Below are 24,155 nucleotides of genomic sequence, written 5' to 3' on the forward strand. Positions count from 1 at the left end.
GATACATTCTTCCTCTTTTTTTTCTTTTGCTTTTGACATACCCCCCCCAAATCCTTTTTTTTATTGCTTTTGGCCTCTGTTGCAAGCCTCAATTCATTATTAGCTTTAGCTTTTCTGACACTTGCCCTACAGTTTCTGCAGACCGCGTTATATTCTTCTTTAGATATTTACCCCCTTCTTTCCATTTGATACATATTTTTCTTCCTTTTTAGCATATGTGTAAGTTCTGTGTTCATATATCCTGGTCTTTTTAAGGCTGAATGCCCACGGACGGATTATCGCTGCAGAATTGGAGGTCCGACACCCACAGCGAATTCCGACCTGCTATGGGCATGAGGCCTAAATGCTTCCCATTCTTCCTTCTTTTAGAGATTGTTAACGATTGTGCATTGAGAATCTCATTTCGCAATATTTCCCAACCTTCTTGGACACTTCTGTCCTTAAGAACATCCAGCCATTGGATCCTTCCTTCCCTCTTTCTGAGTCTATTAAAATCTGCCTTTCTGAAATCCAACCTTGAGATCTGAGTTTTCTCAGGTCTTCCTTCCCTTGTTATCCAAAATTCAAGGATAGCGTGATCAGTGCCTCCTAAGGTCCCAGCCACCCTTACTTCCTAAACCATTTCCTTCCTGTTGGTAAGAATTAGGTCCAAGATGGCAGATCCCCTTGATTTCTCTCCTATTTTTATATGGTGTGTGTGTGTGAAGGAAAAAAGTAGTACCAAATGTTGCCACCAGGGGAATATGTAGCAATGCTGAAGTGTAAGATACAGGAGTATGTCACAATTAATGGCTAATAACCATCCATTGTGGTCTTGGACAGGATAATTTTTTGTACGAGGGCTTAGTGACTTGTCATAGTGGAAAAACGTATACATATGGTACAATGTGCTCTCCTTGTAGGTGGCCCTTTAGATAGGGTAGAATGGGCTCTCCTTGTAGGTGGCCCTTTAGATAGGGTAGAATGGGCGCTCCTTGTACGCGGTCCTGTAGACTGAAAACTGTCTAAAAGAAAATCTTTGTTGCCTCCAGCAACCAATCACAATGCAGCTTTAAGCTCTCTCTGTACCGCTCTGTCCATACGGGGTCTATGAACTTGGCCCTGCTGTGTGCATGGAGCCCATCAAATGTCGGCCATATTAAAGGGGTTGTCCCGTGAAAGCAAGTGGGGTTATACACTTCTGTATGGCCATATTAATGCACTTTGTAATATACATCGTGCATTAAATATGAGCCATACAGAAGTTATACACTTACCCACTCCGTTGCTGGCGTCCCCGTCTCCATGGCGCCGACTAAAGCTGCTTCTTTAGTCGCACGAACAGTCGTGCTTGCGCACCGAAGTATTCCTCTTCTGTCTACCTCTGGGCTCACGAGCTGCGTCCTGGCTCCTCCCTCTTCTCCACGTCATCGTAGCTCCGCCTCCGTCACGTGGTGCTGATCAGCCAATTAGGTGGCTGTAATCGGCAGTGGAACGCAAGACAGGAGAAGATAATCCACGGTGCACCATGGGAGAAGACCCGCGGTGCACCATGGGAGAAAACCGCGGTGCACCTTGGGAAAGGACCAGCGGCCATCTTTAAAAGAAGAAGCTGCCCGAACGGGAATGCAGGTAAGCGATTTTATTTATTTATTTTTTTAATAACAAAGGGATTGTTTTTAACGGGGCACAATGTGGGGGTATGTGGAAAAAAAAATTTTTGGATTTCGCCGCAGGACAACCCCTTTAAGGGAATAGGAGGCCTGCTGGGAGTAAAAACTAACAAAAAAATAATCGACTACTACTAAAAAATGCGATTGTATACTGCAAAGCTTCTGCCTTTTTGCTGTATAGCCGATATTACCAGAGGTGAAGCTGAATTGTATGTCATGGCTCTGGTCGGTCTCTAAACACTTTTACCAGATATGTTAATATTTCATATTTTGTTGTTTTTTTCCCCCCAGTGTATGTAAAAGATGCATCAGGAAGATGGATCACCATTGTCCGTGGGTTAATAACTGTGTGGGAGAGAGCAACCAGAAATTTTTTGTTTTGTTCACTGTGAGTATCTGGCCTCAAACGCTAAAAGTAATGATGTGTGGATCTTTAGCTTTTTTTTCTTTCTTTTTTTTCTTTTGTCCCTGACTTCCAAGAGTCATAACTTTTTTTTTTTTTTTAAATTTGGGCCAATGTAGGTGTATGAGGGCTTGTTTTTATGCAGGGCTGGTTGTATTTCAATAGTACCAATTAATGTATCATATAGAGGACTTGAAAAACTTTAAAACAACATTTTTAAGTACGGTCAAATGAAAAAAAAGCAATTGTGCTATGTTTTAGGAGATTCCGTTTTTACTGCATTCCTGGTGCAGTAATAATGATGGCGCCCCTGCTGGTCAGTGTGATTTATAGCTGTACCAAATATTTGTAGTTTTTGATGTTTTACTAATTTTACATTTTAATACAGATATAATTATTAGTGATGAGCGAGCATACTCGCTAAGGGCAATTGCTTGAGCAAGCATTGCCCTTAGCGAGTACCTGCCCGCTCGAGAGACAAGGTTCGGGTGCCGGCGGTGGGCAGGGAGCTGCGGGGGAGAGCAGGGAGGAACGGAGGGGAGATCTCTCTCTCCCTCTCTCTCCCTCTCTCACCCCCGCTCCCCCCTGCTGACTGCCGCTACTCACCGCTCCCCCGTGCTGGCACCCGAACCTTTTCTCTCGAGCGGGCAGGTACCCGCTAAGGGCAATGCTTCCTCAAGCAATTGCCCTTAGCGAGTATGCTTACTCATCTCTAATAATTTTTCTCCACATTGCAGGCTAAATGGTGTGATATGATAATAGTTTGGACTTTTACACGCACAATACAAAATGTTTTTCTCTTCATTGTTTTCTGATTTTTTTTAAAAAATAAAATACCTAAACTTTTTAAACTATTTTTAAAAAGTTTATTAAACCTTTTTCTACATTTTTTTTTTTTTTAAAGTCTCCATAGGGGACTTTAACTTGTGATCACTTCTTCCTTCTACTACAATACTTCAGTATTGCAGTATATAGTACTTTTCAGTGTTGCCTATTAACCCAGCCTGTGGCAGGGCTTAATATGCCCTCGGCTGCCATGCTAATACATTGGTACCTCATGTTTGTGTACCTGGGGGAGGGTGGTAGGGCATCGGAGCCTAGCTACTTAGACATGTGGTCAGCTGACTGCAGTATCTAAATAGTTAACGGCCATAATCAGAACTAACTCCAATTGTGGCTGATTAAAACCAGAAACAGTTGAATTTCACCAGTTATAGAGCCAGACTCTGGACCAAGCCGGCTCCAAAACTCTTTGTGACCACAGTATATTTGTATTATATGGTTGGTCAGGGGTTAAAGAGCTATTCTTTTATCATTTTTGATACATCATTAAGATATTTCATAGCGGTATGATCATTGGGGCCGCACCAATTACAGAGGAGAGCGGGGAAGATCCTTGCAGCATCCAGTAGGAAGTCTTCGTTGGCGGCGTATACAGCAGGTGAAGGACGTCTGTTCTGTTGATAAACTAGGAAGTTACTTGACACTTTCTGGAAACTAACCTCTAGCATTTTAATATTCATTTTGGTTGAAAGTGAAGTACCGTATATACTCGAGTATAAGCCTAGTTTTTCAGCACATTTTTTTGTGCTGAAAAAGCCCCTCTCAGCTTATACTCGAGTCAGGGAAGGGTTAAAAAAACCCTCCATACTCACCTCCCAGCCAGCGTCTGCTTGAATTCTCTCCGCTGTCATCCCCGGCCATCCTCTTTGCTCGGCTCTGTCATCCCCCACCGTCAGCGCTGTGTAAGTAACAGCTGTGATTGGATTGAGCGTCAGCCAATCATAGCCGGCGCTCGATTATTCACAGTCAATCGAGCTGCTTTAGAATTCTCCCCGCTGTCATCTCCCTGCTTGGCTTTCAAATCCCCTGGCGTCAGAGCTGTGTAAGTAAGCGCTGTGATTGGATTAAGCACCAGCTGTGATTGGCTGGCGCTCAATCCAATCACAGCACTTACTTACACAGCACTGACAGAGCCAAGCAGAGAGGACGGTGGGGGATGACAGCAGGGAAAATTCAAGCAGCTTATCGCACAGACACAGTTGCCGACTGGGAGGGGAGTATGGAGGGTTTTTTTACCTAGTATATACTGGAGTATAGCTCAGCTTATACTCGAGTCAATAAGTTTTCCCAGTTTTTTGTGGTGAAATTTGTTGTCTCGGCTTATACTCGGGTCGGCTAATACTCAAGTATATACGGTAATCTGGTAAATCTTGTATTATGATGTTTGTTTGACTGAGTCGGCATCTTCTTTGTTTTTCAGATGTATATAGCCCTGATTTCCTTGCACGCTCTCATCATGGTGGGCTTTCATTTCCTCTACTGTTTTGAAGAAGATTGGACAAGTGAGTACATATGTACTAAAGGGTTCTCCGGTTAGACAAAGTTGATGTGAGATGAATGCTAAAGTTTACAATGTGGTTCTGCTTTAGATTTTTGGTTTGCGGCTGTATAAACCATCACCTTCTCCCGGCACTTCGGGAGGGTTTATTCACCAGTTGCCATGGATACGTCCTATAGGCATTCCAGCGCTTCAGGTCGGGCATGCTCAGTAGGAACGACAGACCAGGGATGGCTTTTTTTGTATTCAGGACTTGATTGTTGACCGATAAGCAGGAGAGCACTTATTGGGGACATACACGGGAAGGAAGTACAGAGTGGGGAATAGTGGGAAATGTAGTTTCAATCTGCATATCAGTTGGGATGTGGCGGCTGTCTTGGAAATTAGTGATGTCCGGAAACTTCAGAAACAGAGGACAGGATAAGAAGGTAACGGCTGCGAGACATATACCCATAGCCATCTGTGCATAATATGGCACCAACACCTTGCATATCTGGAATTTTTGAAAATTCTCTTCACGAATCTCTTTGGATTGAATAGCTGTGACTGGTTCATCGAGCGCTGGCTCTGATTGGCTGATACGTGAAGCTCGTGAACCAATCACAGCCAGCCCTTCTTGGAGGCGGGGATTTTGATCCTGCTAGTAGAACTCTTCAAACAAGTGCCGGAGATGCAGAGGAGACATGCGGCAGAGCTGGACAGAGCCTATTAGATGATACATTGCTTTTTTGGGGGGGGTTGTGCCGCTAGGCCTTATTTTTGGTGTAGGGCAGGGGACACCTGCTCTAGTTCCTAGTGGGGATAGGAGCCTGTATCACGAACCCGGATGAAAAAAAAATGTTTAAAATATCTGTTTGGTGTTAGGCAACTGATACAGTCACTCTGTAAAGAATGGTGTTCATAAGATGTCCATAACGGGCCTCACCAGGAGGAGGCAAGCCGCGGGCCCACTATACGGCTCACAGTCTGCAGGTAGAGCATCGGGAGAAGAGGACTGTCCGTCAGCTTTTCTGCAACATTATACCAGAATATTGCTTATTATGTAATTCCCTGAATATTAACCCAGCTATAGATTACAGATGACATTCTGCTGCAATGACCCCGATCACAGATAATTCTGATCCCAACCATTGGTTTCCACTGTCACTGTATTGCCTCGTGTGCCCATGGCCTATTATGGCAGCCAGAAGCAGGGTCTTATAGGATGTCTGTCAGTGTTGCGCTAAAGAGGCATAATACACTGCAGTAAATAAGTACTACAGCAATCAAGTTCATACATGGTCAAGTCCCTTAGTGGGATGGGGGGAAAAACAAAAAGCGCAATTGAGATGCTTATTATGTCAAAAAATTAAAAAGAAAAAGTACATATTACTGGTGCCGCTGTGCTTCTGTAATGGCCTGCTCTATAAATTACCATATCACACTGTTCAACCCGAAGAGTGGATACTGATGGAAAAAAATTATAATAAAATTATATATATTATAATTATGGCTCTCGGAATACAGGTGTAGCGCAGCTTAACTCGTCCGTGCTAACTCGCTTTGACATGTTATCTTAAACCATTAAAAAGATATCTTCTTTTCTTAACCCACCCAAACCCACAGACGAGTAATTGCAAGGGTTAACAAACTATGGAGCGGTGAGTTATAACACATTAAGGTAGCTTTAAATGGGATTATTATTGCCTGAGTGATCGCTGGAAGCAGTGCTTTTCGGTGATAGTCGGCCCATTTACACAAAACCACTGACAAGGAACTGAGCAAGGAACTGCTGCCTTCTCAGAGTCACTCCCAGTAACCCTTTCCAATCCACTGTCTGATGTCTTAAGACATTATGATTTAGGCTGTACAGCTCCAATGTTGGAACATGTCTGTCGTAGTTCTCTTACTGTATATTTCCAGCCTCTCTGCTGTCGGAGCCTATCCAACGTGTCACCTCATGCAGTACTGGCTTTAGTCAGCAGATGGCGCTGTTGTGTAACGGCATAAAGAGTAAGCTCCCTAGGAAAACCAGGATACAAATTGGTTTGGAAAGGGTTAAACCCAAGCGACTATCAACCCAAGTTTGCAGTGAATGGAGGTGGGTGGTCCGAAGAGAGCTCCGGCACCGTCTGCCTCCATTCAGTAAGTGACTATCACTCCTGTGTGAAAGCAGATGTAGTGTCTTAGTCTTTAAAAAAACAAAAACCCCAAAACATAGACATTTATTAAATATGTAGTTTTTTGGGGAGCCCCCCCCTCAAGTTTCTCAATACATTATGTGTATCCAAAAATAGTGCAATTAAAAAGATATACAATCCAAAAACAAAGCCCTCCTACGACAGGGGCGACAGGAAAATAAACTTAGGCTGGGTTCACACAGGGCGGATTCCCGTCGGAAATCTCGCGGTTTGGCCGGGAGAACCGCCGCAGCGGCTGTGAAGCGGCTCGGCCGCATGCTTTTCTGTCGCGGCCGGCTCTCCCATAGAGGAGAGCGCAGCCGTGACATAAATAAACAAAAAAACGAAAGTAAACAGACATGCTGCTTCTTTTGAAACCATAGCGGCCGCAGCCGCGGTTTCAACCGGATTTACCGCAGCGGATTAGCCGTCCCGTGTGGACGAGGTTTCTGAGGAACCTCATCCACATGGCTGGCTAATCCCGAGATTAGCCGCCGCGGGCGGATCTGCTGCGGCAGAACCGCGGCAAATCCGCCCTGTGTGAACCTTGGCTTATGCCTCTTGGAAGTCAGGGATGGAATAATGAAGAAGAAAATTGCAGCATCCTGAAGGCCAAAATAAAGTGTCTCATGAGAACGACCCTATCCACATAACCTAAAAGGCATATAGAGGAGGGAGGGAGCGCTGCTTGTGAATAGCCTCTATGAGCCAGCACACACAGCGGGGGGTATAGCTGCAGTCACTTCTTGTGGTTAGAGAGCCGTGACCCCTCCCTGTTTCTGCTTGGATTCTCACATTTTGAATAAGTCCTTTCTATATAGATTTCAGCACTCATTGTATTAAGTTTACAAAAACTTTCCTGTCTAGGCGATAAAAACACAGAAGCAAAATCTCCTGAACCGTGTGATACTAGTAATGGTGAAACCTGCCCCTTGTACCTGCTCACACCCGTCCGACCGCACTGCTCTAATCTGCTCACACCCGTCCGACCGCACTGCTCTAATCTGCTCACACCCGTCCGACTGCACTGCTCTAATCTGCTCACACCCGTCCGACCGCACTGCTCTAATCTGCTCACACCCGTCCGACCGCACTGCTTTAATCTGCTCACACCCGTCCGACCGCACTGCTCTAATCTGCTCACACCCGTCCGACCGCACTGCTCTAATCTCCTCTCGTCTTGTTCCCATAGAATGCAGCTCCTTCTCTCCACCAACCACCGTCATCCTCCTTATCCTACTTTGTTTCGAGGGGTTACTTTTCCTTATCTTCACTGCTGTGATGTTTGGCACACAAGTACACTCAATCTGTACTGATGAAACGGTGAGTTCCTGGTCCGTACCTCGTGTCTGTATGTTAGTCACAGTCAAATGTTTGGGAAGTTAGAATTAATGTTCGCTTATACTAGAAGCGTTCAATTAAATGTATCTTTCTTACCCTTTTTTACCATCACTTTATGAGGAAATGAATAAGGCTGAGCTGCAATATCACAAACAACCTGTGGACAAGTGTGATGCTGTCTTTTTAGAACATGGTAGCCTGTTTCTCTAATTTTAGAAAATCCCTTTAATCTTAAAGGGGTTGTCAGAGATAGAGATATATGTAGAAATAACAAAACTATACTCTCCTCTCCCAGCAATCAAGCTCTGAGCCTGGTCATTGGCTGCAGCAGCCTGCGACGTCCCATGCATCGGCTGCTGCAGCCTTTACACGATATGTCACGGGAGCCCCGGAGTGGCGTCACTGAACACAGCAGGAAGCTGGGAGAGTTGAGTATAGGCGTGTTTGTTATTTTTATACATGGGAAACCTGTATACATAAAACTGGAATAAGATGGACAACCTCTATAAGAGGGCTCAACAAGGTGGAGTCCCTCTTGGTTAATGCTCATAAAGAGGTATTTTGCTTAAACTGGTTTTGTGAGATCTTTAAAAAAATTGCCTAAAGGCTGGAATTGCATAAAATAACAAAAAATGAATGCTCCCCACTTCAGCACAGCCGCTTTGGTGGTTCCAGAAAGTCTTTTGGCTTCCTTGGTAGTCACAATGACATGCCCACATACCCACGTAGCCAATCACTTGCCTCAGCAGTCTTGTATTACACACTGCTAAGACCAGTGATTGGCTGTAGTGGTCAGGAGGGTAAACAGGGAAAACATCGCTGCAGTCAAGTAAAGTAAGACCAGTAGGGACCGCCCGAGCAGGGGGATTTAACAGGTGAGTATTTATTGTTTATTTTATGCAGTTTTTTTCCTTTTTGACCAATTTTTTTATGATCTCAGAAAAACCTCTAAGAATCACAGATGAAATTTAGAAAGTAAATTTTACAAATGGCAAAATAGTGAAAAATTATTTTCAGATGTATATCCTCAGCTGTTATGTTGGGCCGTATTCACATCTGCGCTGGCGGTTCTGTTCGGAGCCTCCGCTGCAGATCAGGCACAAAATCCCAGACGACAACGCACGATTTCAACCAGAAAGACGTTGGGCGGCACACTGTAAGTTAGACGGACCTCGTTAGTCAGTGGGGTCCGCCTGGTTCTGTTCAGGTACGCCATGTGCCTCATCCAGTTGTGGTTCAGTTCCTATGAGCGTAAAAGGTGTGAAGAGTAAATATGGCCATATGAGAACATAAGTTTTCTTTTCATGTCTTTCAAGCACAAAAATCGTCTTGTTGTGCGAATTGGGGCAGCTTTTATGGCATAAAAATATATTCCATATATGGAGCTTCATATCATGCGGCGTATACGCCAGTGAATCCCACCAGCCAATGAATATGAACTATATTACAGTGTCGATCACCGTGTACAAAAACTGCTGGTAGACAATTGGACATTGTGCTTAGAAAGTTACAGAAGCATGTTGCTATGTGATTTCGGTGTTATCTTTAAAGGGAATCGGTGAGGTACTTAATGCTATCCTTACCCCGCTCACCTGCCGTGAGTGACACGTCTGTAAGTATGCATTCTAATAGCTAGAAAGCTGTCAATCGCAGTAGGTTGGACGGGTTAGCAATCGTCATGCCTCTACTCTGCCACTGTATGCAGTGGGGCCAGAACTACAGATGGATCCGGAGGTGGGACCAGCCTCCATCAGACTTTAATGTCATATGCAGATATGCCATGCAACTCTCTGATGGGAATATCCCTTTAATAGTTAGTGACGTACATAGTCTGATGGTACTCGTATTCACTGTTACTTTGTTTTCTACATTATGGCAGAAGTTTCCACAGTTGCCAATGCACTACCATATTACTCGCAAATAGATGAACAATCCTCCCCACCCCATACAATATTAATTGCAAAGATATAAGCCAATTTCCCAGCATTATGCAATATCACTCGCAAGGAGGTGAACTGCTCTCTACCCTCAGACTACTAGGGTGCTATTACCCGGGATGACCTGTCGGACGCAGATGCCCAGGTCATGGGATCGTTCCAGCCCACCCGCCTCCATATACAGTAAATAGGCAGTCGTTGATAAATGAGCGACTGCCTGTTTACAAGGGCAGATTCCTCATTCGATTTTCTTCATGAATAAACTGAACGATAGGCGAACAATTTCTCGTTCAGTCGAGGCATGCATTTACACAGAGCGATAATCATTCAGATTCTCGCTGAATCGCAGAAATACGAAAGATTATCTGCCCATGTGAACGGGCTTTTACTCACAAGGCGACAAGCTGATCTCCAAGCCTTCACGATTCTACGTGCAGACAGAGGAGCTGCTCTCGCCGGCCCCCACAATTTTGCTTACCTCTAGTATGTTGAGCCATCCGGCCTCTACGCTGCGTGCTTCTTGTGGTCCGCGCGTCACTTTAGATATATTTAGATATTAGAGGATGTTCAGTGGCCCACGAAGAAGAGGTTGTCGAAGAACTGGCTGGTTAGACACAACCATGGCAGACACTAGCGTCACGATTTGCCAGGTAGAAGAAGCTGTACTTCATAGACAAAAATGGCGAGAGTTGATCCATAGCGTGACCCAGAATCTGCAACGACTAATTGGTTAATCATCACCAATAACCTAAATAAACCAACTCCATTGATAAAGCTGTATACATTAGTAGTTTGGCTTCTTAACTATCACAGATGATGGCAACGATCTCTAATTGCTTAACTGTTTCTGAACTGCTCTATTTTCCCACTTAGCTGGCATTTTGCTGTCAGGCCATGATTTTCAATATAAGAGCTCCTTTCTGGCCGTCCTTCTTTTAGGGTCCTGCTACCTTGATATAACAACCGTATAATCCTCCTGCTACTAACAGTCAAGTATGGAGTGTTTTAGACAGTAGAAAATAGTCAGGTACCGAAAGAGTCATGGTCCTTCTGTCAGATGTTGTGATTGTTGGGCATCTGGGCACCGGGCACCGTGCCTCTTCCCCTCCCGTGGACTCTCTATGGAGAGCAGAGTACAGGCATTATGCAGTTCTCCAGGTCAAGTTGACGAGGGGCAAAAAGAACCCAGTGCTCAGCCTGGTGACACAAAACCTTGCTTCTAGCAATTTGGTAGGGGTCTTAGTGTTTGGACCACCAACTGCAACTTCTGATAACAGAAGTGTATCAGGAAACTTGGTGTAGGTTCATCTTTGCCTCCTGGACCACCGTCATAATGCCAGAGATACTATTAGCGCATAGATTCACTATTATCACCAGTATTCCGTAATGTCTTAGTAGTGCGATTGTTGTCGAAGACTTTTATGTGTGTTTTCTGCCTGATGCTTTCTTTTAACATTTCTCTTCTCTATACTAAAAAATATAATCCTCCCAAATGTATGTTTTTGTGACTGTTTTGTGGTGTTGGTGGCCCCCAGTTTTGTGCTATATATTTTGTGAAGACAACACTTTCTAGAGGTTAGACACAATCCATCCATTTTCTGCCCCCTTGGTTTGGAGCTCTAAATGACTCCTCCACCCTGACCCATTTCCACAAAGCCATCACCATGATCTCCGCATAACCCATATATCATCCTGTAAAGTAGAGCCGTAGTCCTCCATCTTTACTGAAAGTTTTCGATCTTTCTGTTTTCAGGGAATAGAACAGTTGAAAAAGGAAGAGAGAAGATGGGCTAAAAAAACTAAATGGATGAACCTGAAGGCAGTATTTGGCCATCCGTTCTCAATAGCATGGCTTAGCCCCCTCGCCACACCAGACCAGGGAAAAGCAGATCCTTACCAATATGTGGTCTGAGGAGTTCTGTGCCAGCTTTGCGGCATAGAAAGACCCCACATTACTTCCATTGAACAGCTTGACATTGAATGTTTCATAAAAATACAACTTTATTCTATTTTTGAAATGGCGAGAGTTTACCGCTGAGAAGAAGCTGCCAGCGTCCAGCCGTTGTGTTTGCTCTTGTGTTCTGGAACCATTAGATCATTCTATTTTCCTTCGTTTCTCTGCTTCCTTCACAATAACACAATGATTGTCTTTCCTTGGCTCTTTATTACTTCCAGCTCTGCTAACCAACCTGATTTGACCTCATCTGCCATCATTTGCCATAGCTGACCGTGCCAACTAACCACCAACCTGTCTGGGGCCTAGTCGTTAGGATCCATCATTTTTGAGGAAAACTTGAATATGGTAACGTTCGTAACTTCCAGGAAAACCAGTGAAAGATGAAGATCAGTCATAGACTTTAGGATTTGTAAGAGTATTATGGATTTAGAAGGTTCTCGACCTTTTTTGAAACGTGATTAAACAATTGCATAATCCTTCTGTTGTGAGAAGACCACAAACTACTCATGTTACAAAGTATGTTCTTGAAGGTTTCTCATAATGTCCGCCTTCTCATAAGGGTGAGTGCGCACGTGGCTTCTGAAAATCATATTGGCACGTGACTTTACACATATCGATTCGGTTTTCTAATAGACGGTTAATAGCCAACGGTTGTACAGATTAATCAAGTTGAAACCGCCAGGTTGTGGTAAAACCGCGTCAGCCACTATGTTTGGACTTACCTTTTGTAGTATAAAGTGTATTATCCTAAGTACATCTACTTATATCCAGGCATTACCCATGATGTATAAAGCATTAGAACCTTAGGAACTCCCACTGTTACTGGATTTGTGGAGCTTTAAAGGTCTTTTCCCAAAGTTGGGCTTTATGGGTGTAACCCAACTCTCCGTTTGCAGGACAAAATTCTGTCCCAGGGCCGGAAGGGGTAGAAAGAATATTATCTGCAGTTGCTCTTCTGTCGTCTCTCCTCTCTGCTGGTTCCAGGTCCTGCTTTTGGCCTTCCAAGATGGCCGACACAATTTTCAGACTACCTAATCCCTACATTGGTAATGTTAGAATACCAATTCACTCTACCTGCTCTCTGATTGGCCAGAGAGAATCAAGTGATCAAAACTGCCCTATTGGAGAGCAGTGCACAGTGTGTTATTAGGTAGTTAGAAAAATTGCTGCAGGCATCTTGGAATACTAAGAAGGGCAGCAGAGAAGAACTACTGCAGGTAATATACCGTCAGTCCTGTCCCTGGTCAGAATTTTCTCTCTTAGGCGTCATATCCAGAGCACATGCGGATTACACATGGGGAATCCCACACGGAATCCACCCGCGGACAGTGACCTTGCGTACCTGTCCGTGTCTTCTTTCTTCTGTACTGCAGATCCACAGCCCGTCCGCAGTGTCAACTGCAGACAGGCTGCGGGTCGGACGGTTCCATTGACTTCAACGGAAGCCATCTGTGCAGGAACCGCAGTAAAATCGAGCATGCTGCAATTTTTTTTACATCCACGTGCGGAAACCGCAATTGGCTTTCGCTTGTGTACATGAAGAATCATTTTTCCGTAGCATGCTATGGAGGGTTATTGCTGTGGAATCTAGAGGCAGACGCCCCCTCCGGACTCCACAGTAAAAATCCGCCCGTGTGCAGTCAGGCCTTACAGTACTTTGCATTTATCAATTTTGCACTGTTCACGTGCTGCTGGTCCGCTCAGACAAAAGACCCTCTTAGAGGACCACTCCTGCCACAGAGACAGTTCATTACAAAGCGCTGTGTGCAGAGAGAGGATACGGACCCAGCAAATGATACAGGTAAGTATATTACAGAAAGTTTTAGATTTCATTCCCATACAGCCCAACTTTTAGAACTTGCAAAAGCATCAAATTTCCTACCTTAGTCATATTAGAGCGATCTACGCAGATTAACCCTTTCCAATCCACTATCTGACATCTTACTACATTCTGATTGAAGCTTGTACAGCTCCAATGTCGGATGTCCGACAAGGTATTCTTACAGTCTATCGCCAGACGCTCTGCTGTCTGAGCCTCTCTGGTGCACACCCACTGGCTTTAACCAGCAGATGGCACCGTTGTATAACAGCAAAAACACAAAGCCTTTTAGGAAACATTGGATTGGAAAGGGTTAATAAAAATATAAAGAATTACGGATGGAAATTTGTGGAAGTAAATTAAAAAAAAAAAAAATCTTAATTGAGAAACATTGACAATGAAAAGATTGCCAACTTCCAAGTAGCTTATATAAAACTCTATGACACTTTGGTTTATTACTCTGAAGACTCTCCTAATTGGTTACCCTGGCAGTCCTGTAAGTGCCTGATATCTGGCCTCTCACACGCTAGGCTGTTCTTGCACAATTACATTATTAAAGCCCAACTTATCAGATGGTGGAACTTCTTTTTAATGTAATTTCAAGCATAAACTAAAAATTCAGCTTTTGCTCTTTTTGGAGTTCAATGTGTCCTCATAGTCCCAGTTACCAGAATCAGGCCAATCGGGAGATCTGTGGTTCCTTCCTAAGCTGCAGTTGAAGTCCGAGTTGTCCATGACTACATACCGGAGTGTCATGAGCTACATGGGGAATTGTCATAGGGAATACTTCGGATGTGAACCAACACTGGTGAAATATTTAACCCTTTCCAATCCCCTGTCTGACGTCTTCAGACATTCTGATTGAAGGCTGTACAGCTCCGATGTTGGAAGACGTCCGGCAGGGTATTCTTACTGTATATTACTGGCCGCTCTGTTGTCAGGGGCCTCTCCAGCATGTCCCGTACTGCAGTACTGGCTCTAGCCAGCAGATGGCGCCATTGTATAATGGCAGAAAGAGAAAGCCCCCTAGAAAACCCTGAATCCAAAATTGGATTGCAAAGGGTTAATATGCTGACTGTTAAATGGCTTATGAGTTCTGATGGTGCTACTTCATTATCGTGGTCAAATCGGGCTTCGGCCCTCAACATTTAACCTGTCGTGTTTTTGTTGTTTTTTTTTAATCTATATTTTTAAGCCTAATTTAAAAGAACAAATAGGAATCTTTCCATTAGAATTGTCTGCATTTAGGATCCGCTCCAGATTATTATTATTTTTTTAAATGGATGATTAAATACTGAAATGCTGTGATCAAATGAAGGATGACCCAGACCCCCCATGTTGGTCCCATTCTTGAAATCGAGATTATACAGGCATGTATGTACAATACTGTACAAAAGTTTTAGGCAGGTGTGGAAAAAAAGCTAAAAAGTACGAATGCTTTCAAAAACAGAAGTGTTAATAGTTTAGTTTTGTCAATGAACAAAAGACAAATGTAGATGGGACCACTTTTTGCCTTCAAAACGGTATCAGTTCTTCTAGGTACACTTGCACACAATTTTTGAAAGAACTCAGCAGGAAGTGTGTTCCAGAGATCTTCTGTGGATTTTGAGAGAATCCTTCTCTCTATCATGTAATCCCAGACAGACTGATTTCTAGGTCAAAAATTTGTGGAGGCCACATCATCACTTCCAGGACTCCCTGTTCTTCTTTACATAGGAGAAAGTTCTTAATGACATTGGCTTTGTCTTTTGGGTTATTGTCTTGCTGCAGAAAGAATTGGGAGCCAATCAGATGCCTTCTATTTCTGAAAAATTGCTTAGCAGCATTTTTTCCACGCCGGTCTACAACTTTTGCTTAGTACTCTATAGCTCCATAAGTGATCAAAAGCTGAATTTACGCATTTAGTATCATATGTTAGCATTTTTAACCATTCCGTGTGCCGGATCCCCTGGTGTATCTAGTGAAGGTGTGCTATTGTTAGTATTAGTTCAGTCTAGCAATGACTGTATGTCCTGCCCGATTACTATGCCTCCTGTCTGGCATTGTGCACCAACTGCATAGACGTGTATTCTAAGGCCTCGTGTACCGCCGCCGTGTGCAGGAGCCCTCATCATGGGTAGTATGTGGTCCTCGCAGTGAGATCACATGCCAGTGATTCTCTGAGGTTCTAGTACAATCCACCCAATTATCTTCAATTGTACAAGTTGTGTAAATGATGATCTGAAACGATTCCCATAGAGTATTAGCCGACACGACTGAAAACTGTACTTGTAGTTCCATCACAGTTTAATGGCAACTTAGTGTTTTTGCTCTTTCTGTTTTTTTCTGACCATACTCTTGGAGGTTTTCTATTACTTGCTGTATTTTTTTTATTCCCTGGTTTATTTAGGATAAATAATGGGTGCCTCTAAAATCCTTTTTTTCGTCTGACCCCGTCGTCTTTGTGTTGGGATTAATACTTTTTTAATGTACGGTAATGGCTGGTTGCCACTTTGCCAATCTTTGAAGCTACACTTCCAAAGATATATCTGTGAAGGCCGGATTCACACGGACGTATGCGCATTGGCGGTCGCGGTTTTGTGCAGCCATCTGTGTGTTTTACTGTGCTTTTTGTGTGCGCAAATTGTACACATTTGCGCATGCAAAAAACACATAACCACGGTCCCCGCCATTGAAATGGCCAGGAACATAGAACATGCTGCGCACATACGGTCGTGTGAATCCGGGCCTTACGTTCGACAGACTGGGTCCTGATACTGTTACACCCCGACCTCATTGGGCATAGGTTTAATGGTCACCTTTATTAGAAATCTCATGGGTATATAAGGCTTTGGTTAACAGTTCATTGGATAAGTGTGACCTACTGGGGTTCTTCCATGGGTGCAGTCGGCACATGATCTACTAGACCTCCTCGTCCATCATGTATTCTTACACCAATCATCAACCAAACACTAAACTTTTATTTTTTAAGTTGACTGCAGAAATGAACCTGCAATCCGTTCCATCATATTATACAATGAGGCGGTAATCAGGGTAGGATACGTGAACCCGACTATATACCCTCAACACCCGGATTACATCTAGCCACATTGTACTTCTTGGTTCCGGACTGCGGCACAAACCTTACATATATTGTTCATATCACGTCTGCAGCTAGAAGTGTTTACTTGTACATTCAGGAAACATTCCATTCCTAACAGTTTGCAGAACACTTTTTTATTACTTTTGGGCAAGAAGTTGTACCTTTTTAGATAGTTTTTGTTTATTTCAATTTCTAATGTTCTGGAATTCATGCTGGATGTTATAAACTCCCCCAAAACTGGGCTTCCGAAGTCCTAGGAACAATTTGCTGGGTTGTGACGGACTAAATGATTCTGTTAAACTGTGAATGCTGCGTCTCATTTAGCGCTGTACAGTCTATACTTCCACACTAAAAACAAAAACGTTAATGCAATAAAAGTTTTCCTAGAAAAGACCTGAATGCCTTGTCTGGATTATTGTCTGTTCTCCATGCCTTGAGCTGCCGCTGTAAGGCTGGATTCACACGGACGGGTCAGAGCACGCATTACCAGAGAATGGAATACATTGGTTTCGATGGGTTCCTTCACAGGAACTACTCTTCTTGCAACAAAAGCAGCATGCTCTACTTTTGTGCACATTTACGCACCAAAGGTTCCCATAGAAGTCAATGGGTATAAATGGATGCGCAATACGCAAGGAGATGCGTGATACGCCGCATGATTCTGCAAGAAGAGCACATCTTGGACTCAGTAAGGCCGGGCTCACACAAGTGTGTTGTAAGCCGGTGTATCACTGCGTATAGCAGTGATTTTTTTTTTCACTGTGCATGACAGTGTATCTCACGCACGCTGTCATGCGCAGTGTTTTGGGTTTTTTTTCCTTCGGTTGGGTTCCCATGGGACGGAAATCTTGCGGAATGTCAGCAGTTGGACCGCATGGAGATTTCCGCAGCGGTAAGGCTGCTTCAAAACCTGCGCCATTTGGCGTCGGTGTGAAACTGTTTTTCAGCCTGTATTCGTCTGTGGAAATCTCTTTCCATAGAGAGAAGTGAGCCTGCAGCGGAGATGGCGCTACAATTGATATGCCGCAGATTTCAATTCCGCACCGTATGTCAGTTTCCACAGCTTGTCCGCAGCGGACTGTCGGCGGCGAGTGAATGAGATTTTTACAAATCTCGTCCACTTTGCTGCTTAGTCTCAGGTTTAAAAATGCATGCAGAAAGTCCACACAGAAATTCCGCCCCATGTGAACACAGTCTTAGACTTCCAGCTCTGTCTACAAGCGACGTTGCATATAAATGCTACACATATGCAATGCAATGCGCTCTCATAGAGAATAATGCGTCTCTATTGCACATAATACGCGGTAAGATAGAACATATTGCGTTCTTTTTTGGCTAGTGAGAGGCCTATATACGTTGGTCAGGAAGCCAGAAACCTGCTGCACACTGATGAGGGGCAATCCCCCCGAAACAGCTGTCTGTATATGGTTATTCTGGCTTTGGCTTACAATCCCCAGTCATTGTTACAAGACTTGCTTAAAAAGTCTGACATTGAGTTGCAGGAATGCTGCCTTCCAATAGGTGGCGCTGCAGAGGTATTCTTCCATTTTTACCACTTGCACATATTTCCCAGAGGAGCATGGGTGGCCTTATAAGTCTCCCCACACCTTCTAGGTGCTCTCCTTAAAGGGGTTTTGTCATTAAAAGAAAAATTATCTAAACTTACCTATTCCTTCCCTGTCAGTCTCCTTATCACATCTTCTCCTGGTTGAGCTTCTCCAGTGCCCCAGGTCAGCTCACTGCAGGCTGGGCCCAGCTTGTTATGAGGGCTGCTTATCACAAACTCCTTCCTGCTGGGTCAGTGAAGGTCACATCCCTGTGCTGTAGCTTCACTGCCTAGGAAGGAATTGTAATCTATTTCAGAGATAGCTCGCATGAGCAATCTCTGAAGAAGATAGGCAGTCCTCCTGCTGGCCTGTGAGCTGTGACCTAACGTACATTGGCGGACTGCCAACCTAATGTACGTAACCTCACAGGAAGGAGCAGAATCAGGCAGCTGGAGCTGAAGTGAACCCCCGGACTGCAGGAGACAGGAGAAGATAGGTGAGGGTTAAGATCTGGTAAGTAGACCGATGGGGGAGGAATAGATAAGTATAGCATTTTTCTTCTTTAGTGACAGAACCCGTTTAAGGGCGTGCGGAAAAAAGATACTCTGAGGCGCAGACAAATGCACTCGTGTGAAGGGGGCCTTACCGAAGGTTTCTTGCAATGTTTTTCCATTTATATTCTGTGTTGGGGTAAAAAAGAACCACAAATAAGATGCGCATCACGGACAATCTGCGGTCAGTACTGCTAGATCTCCAGACAGCCGCTAGATCCATTGATACAAATAATCCTTTGGGTAAGTGTTGCATTCTGTTGATTCATTAAAGCCAGACGTTACCTACTCCTCCTGCAAGAAGCTATAATCTCCCTCTAGTATAGCAAGCCCTCGTAGATGATCGTCCCAGAGGCCCGAAATGTAGTTCAGTAACTAGCAACCCTTAATGAGAAAGGCTAAAATGTGGATGATGATTGTGTCAGGTTTATGTAAGTTCTGACTTGATTATTTTGTTTTGTCCCCCTTTCTTTACCCTTCCAGGGAATTGAACGACTGAAGAAGGAGAATCCCACTTGGGAGAAGACTAGTAGTTGGGATGGAATGAAGCAAGCTTTTGGTGGTGGCTTCTCTCCAGCGTGGTTTAGTCCCTTCTCAGGAACCCTCTATCATCAGGTTCCACAAGATATAGAAACTGGTAAAGGTGAAATAGTGACTGGCAGGTTGGAGGGACATGTGGAGGTCATTGAAATAAGAGGTGGCATTGGCCACTGTACTAATTCCTAAGAACCAAAAACAACTTTAAAGAGCAACAGAGTCACATGTTGATGAAATTAACCATTTTGATGTGAATTGTAATTCTATATCTCTTATGTTTGTTGCAATGTATCAGTTGGTTTACAGTGTTAAAGAGTCGCCACCAACCCAAAACCTCGTCCATTTATATCTAATGGCAGCCAAACCAAATATTACATTTGTACATCAGATGGTCCGAACCTAAAGATGTCTACATAGGGCAAACCAATGGGGCGGTTTGGGCTTCATTATGCTGTGAAGTCAAGCCTTTCTAGGTCAGGTTGGTAGTGGGTTCCATCTCTTGAACATTGTGTTACTTGGCCAGTTCTTCATATTTGGTGTTAATAGTCCTCCATTATATTTTTATTACATGTTACACATTTTATTGTCATCTCAGCTCGGCTTATTATATTGTTGCCCCTAGATAAAGCAGATGACTGCCCAGAACTCCGTCCTCTAGGGGTATGTTCATGCAGATCTTGGCATGGATTCCATATAGTCCATGTGAAATCTGTCTTCCATTGTTTTGAGTGGGAATCAATGGGTACAGAATTTGTGAATTTGAAATGCGTATCGCAGGGAGTGACGTGTCAGAATTCAAAATGGAAACCACGTTGGGTAGCCAGATGCAGATTAGCACCGTTGAATCTATACGTGCACCTGAGTCGTGTTCCAACTGTAAAACCACAGGTCAGCCGTAGATTTCTTCTACAGATTCCACAGGACCAAATCCATTGTGTGAACACAGCATTATGTAGATTGACATATAAGAATACCATTGCAATGGGAAACAGTGGGTATTGCAGCGTTAGATGCAAATAACCCTACATGCCTTTAAAATGGACACATTGACATCTTTTTATATAAGATATCCAAGTAAGTGTTTTATTAATGGATCCCTAAATCTAACATAGAATTTATGATGCTTCTAGTATGGGAGTTTACATGATGTGTGCCGGAGGTCCTAAGGTTGAAGTCCCACAAGAGTGAAAGTCACAGAAATTCTTTTACTCTGGTAGATCAGTGTTCTCTTGGGCTTTGCTCGCACGGTTCTTCGGGCATATATAGGCTAAGTAAATGCAACTGTGTTGCTTTTCCATTATGCTATGTAAATATACATTCACCAACATATACTGACCAAATTTGGCATATGTTTAGATGTTGGTAGGGTACTTTCAGACTTGGGGCACATTCACACGGGTATTAAAATCGTGCAGAAGATAGCCATGCAAAAAATCTTGGCTAACGTGCACAAAAATCACGTGAATGGATGACTGATCCGCACTGAAGTCCCGAGCTATATTGGTGTTGAAACAATGCTGATGAGCAACGGGAAAAAATGCACTGCTGTTCGGGGCTGCTGCCGCGATCTTTAGCTCTCGTCCCCGAAGTCCTTCTAAGCAGTAAGCTTTCACTTTTTAAATATCCCGCTATATGCTCCTGTTAGTCTCCGGCAGGGATGAAGGGGGCCACTGCCGGGGCTTCCCTTCATTTCCCTGGGGAGTTCCCTTCATTGTGGGGATGAGGGGACTCCCCAGGGCTTCCCTTGATCTTCCCAGGGAGTCCCCTCATCCCCGCAATGAAGGGAAACACCAGTAGGGATGAAGGGGGTCTATGGCAGTGATGAACGGGACCATTGCCAGGGCCTCCCTTCATCCCTGTCTAGGATTCCCTTCATTTCTCTGGGGAGTTTCCTTCATTGTGGGGATGAGGGGACTCCCCAGGGCTTCCCTTCATCTCCCCAGGGAGTCCCCTCATCGCCACAATGAAGGGAAACAGCAGCAGGGATGAAGGTAACCCCTGGTGAGACAAAAGGGGTTTACCTGGTGCGGGGCTTACCTTCATCCCTGCGGGGACACAGTGCTTCTGGGTTTAGTGGTGTGGCAGAACTCACTCCCCCTCCCTTTTTCTTTCCAGCTCTTATAGGAGTCTATGGACACTTTTTTGCATTTTGTGCACCAAAGATAGGTCAAGATTAATATTTTTGTGTAGCAGGGAATTTCAGTCGCTGATGTCCTATCTTTTTGGGTGCATTTTTCTTTTTTCTTCATCTGAACGATTCCATAGGAAACCATTGGCTCTAATAGTCACAGTTTTTGCGTGTGTAAGGTATCTGTGCAAATTCCCTCGTGTGAATGAGCCTTTATGTACGCTGAACATCGAGCCCAAGTGTAGCATTTACAGCAGTCTTAGGCACAACGGGCCTCATGACAAACCAAAGCCAGAGTTCGTTTTTCCAATCTTGCATAAAAGATGGATACAATGGATCGGATGCTTTAAGGCCTAATATCCTACTAATATCCATGGACTGCCAGAGTACGAGGCTTAGAAGGGGAATGATAACACTAACCAGGAACCTTTTCTTCCATCCGTCAGTTGCACTACTTGGCGTATTTTGCCGGCCTGTTATGGCACTTTGGTTTTAAAGTTTAGGTCGTTTTTCTCATTTTAGGTAACGATGGGTTACAGATCTGCTTGTACACAGCATAAGCCGCGGAGCTCCATTTCAGTATGACTACCTTTACATTACATTTGGGCACTACGTTCCCCCCTCATGTTTGCTGACTACCTTTCTGTATTCTGATAAGAAGGGCTGTGTAGACCTCTTACTGAAGTGGTGACTACAGAGGAAAATCTTGTTCAACCACTTGCGTAAGCGAGTGTGTAGAGGAAACGAATGGAAAGGGCAGCGACAATCACTAACTAAACTGGACACTAAAGCCAATACTTTCTTCATTGGTTCAAAACTGGAATTATTTATTTTTACACTAAAACTTGTTTACTTCTCTACACAACCGTACGGCGTAGGCGCCATTTCACTCAGTGTAAGCGGTAAATGTAAGATTTATTCGTTGATCCTGCGTGGAAAGGACCGTTGCATTGACTTCCACAATCCTGGGAATAAAGGTCTCCAGCGCTGGTCTGATGCGTCATCTTCACCATTTTTCCATGCACAATGCACCTCAGCCACCCCGCTGTATCCGATCCCGTTCACCCCAACGGGGGCTACGCTGCAGTTTCTTTGGGTAGCTGGGGCGCCGCTGTGTGGTGAAAACTGGTGTCAAACAGAAGTTTCCCCCATAGTTTTAAAATAATAAGCACAGGGAGAAGTGTCCACTCTGCAGATCCCTTCTGGCTTCTCTGTGCTGGATTGGCTTGATTGATTGACAGGTTTGTCCCCTATATGAAAATGGGCCTCCCATGTCCAGCTCTGAAAAATGTTTATTTTTTTCCGAGATGGCTCATGGCTCTTTGTAATGATGGATCCTGGGCAGCATGAAACTGCAGATGGGTTCTCTTTATACCTATACTGCAATTTGGGTGTCGGACTGGGGTCACCAAGGTCCACAGGTAAAATTAATTTTGCTAGTCCACTGCTCCATGCAAATATTACCTGATTATTAGTTAATGCGTTTGCATATGGTTTCCATATGGGTAATGCGGCGGGCAGGAATTGGTAGACTCTCATTTATCCAATATGTGCAGATCTTTCACTTGGGGTCAGAGGCCGGCGGCCACCCTGGGTCAGGGCCTGCCGGGGGATTCATCTGTCCCTCTGTAGGCCAGTCCGCACTTGTGCAATTGTATAAATGTATTATTGAAGGGGAAAGAAATGTTTGCTGAAGTTGTTTCCAATGTTGTGATCTGACCGTACTTTGTACTTTGCCCTTTACATTGTTGTTATGACCTCCGTTTCCTGCACACGGACTTGTCATCAGGAATATTGGAACCTCATATGAGCCAACAATGGTCTCCATAAACTGAAGATGAGCGAGCAAATTCTCATCCGTCGTCCGATCGTTGGCCGTGTTTACACTAAACTATTAGCGTTTACGTTTGCTCATGTAACGGCCTTCATGCGTGTCCTTGTATCTCTCTGGCTACAGACCGCAAACTAACGAGTCTCTGTAGATTAGCAAGAGGACAGATGACGGCAGCATCAGTCCACATGTTGGCTTGTTAGTCTGTAACCGTGGAGAGACCGTTCCACATATGAGCTGTAGACACACATTCGCAGCCCTTTACGTTCACGCATCCTTCAAAGGAATCCTACACCTAATTTAACCCCTATAAGCGAAGTCGATGGCCCGCTGAGTCCAGGGATGTACGTGTTCTACTTACCAACCCTGTCGTTCCCCCGGGTCGGTGCTGGAAGACATCGCTGCTAAGTAGACCTCCCATTCAATAACTGACTGAATACCGCTGGAAAACTGGAATGATGTTTGTACCTTTTTGTTGGTTTTACTGCTTAAAGTGGTCCATCACCTAATGTTCTCCCCCGAGCTGCACTAAACCTGTAGTTCTGTGAGGGCCGAGGAGCTGCAGGGCATTGGATTTTAATACTCCCCTGTTAGCTAGTAACTTGCCCGTTAAGTTTGTCAATCCTTCTTCTGATGACGCCCCTTCTTCCGCTCTGCTCTTCCCACATCGGCTCCGTCTCTGGACTGTAACATCAGAGGGAGGTTTATCTTTAAATCTCACACATGCAGAGTCTGATTTAGGGCCCGTTTACACGGGCTGATCGGTCAAATTCTGGTATATAGCAGAAATCGGAAGTGTAAATTCTGCCATAACTGAACAACAAACGAGAATTAATTCGCTTATTCATCGTCCAGTTTCTGCATGCTAAA

General features: G+C 44.2%; 1 protein-coding gene across 3 annotated transcripts in view; it reads left to right on the forward strand.

The window, feature by feature from the left end:
• The window catches only part of ZDHHC3 (zinc finger DHHC-type palmitoyltransferase 3), a 43,207-nt gene extending 22,226 nt beyond the window's left edge, over positions 1 to 20,981 (forward strand). The window contains exons 4-7 of one of the 3 annotated variants that reach the window (XM_066584636.1): positions 1,944 to 2,040; positions 4,319 to 4,400; positions 7,748 to 7,878; positions 19,273 to 20,980. In XM_066584636.1, coding sequence (XP_066440733.1) covers positions 1,944 to 2,040; positions 4,319 to 4,400; positions 7,748 to 7,878; positions 19,273 to 19,515 — 553 coding nt within the window. In that variant the 3' untranslated portion in view covers positions 19,516 to 20,980. Of the gene's footprint in view, positions 1 to 1,943; positions 2,041 to 4,318; positions 4,401 to 7,747; positions 7,879 to 11,586; positions 17,085 to 19,272 lie in introns of those variants that run through there. The other 2 variants (XM_066584638.1, XM_066584637.1) reach the window with 2 other exon arrangements.
• The last annotated feature ends 3,174 nt before the right edge of the window (positions 20,982 to 24,155 follow it).

Source organism: Eleutherodactylus coqui, chromosome 12 (genome assembly GCF_035609145.1).
Source record: "Eleutherodactylus coqui strain aEleCoq1 chromosome 12, aEleCoq1.hap1, whole genome shotgun sequence".
NCBI lineage: Eukaryota > Metazoa > Chordata > Amphibia > Anura > Eleutherodactylidae > Eleutherodactylus > Eleutherodactylus coqui.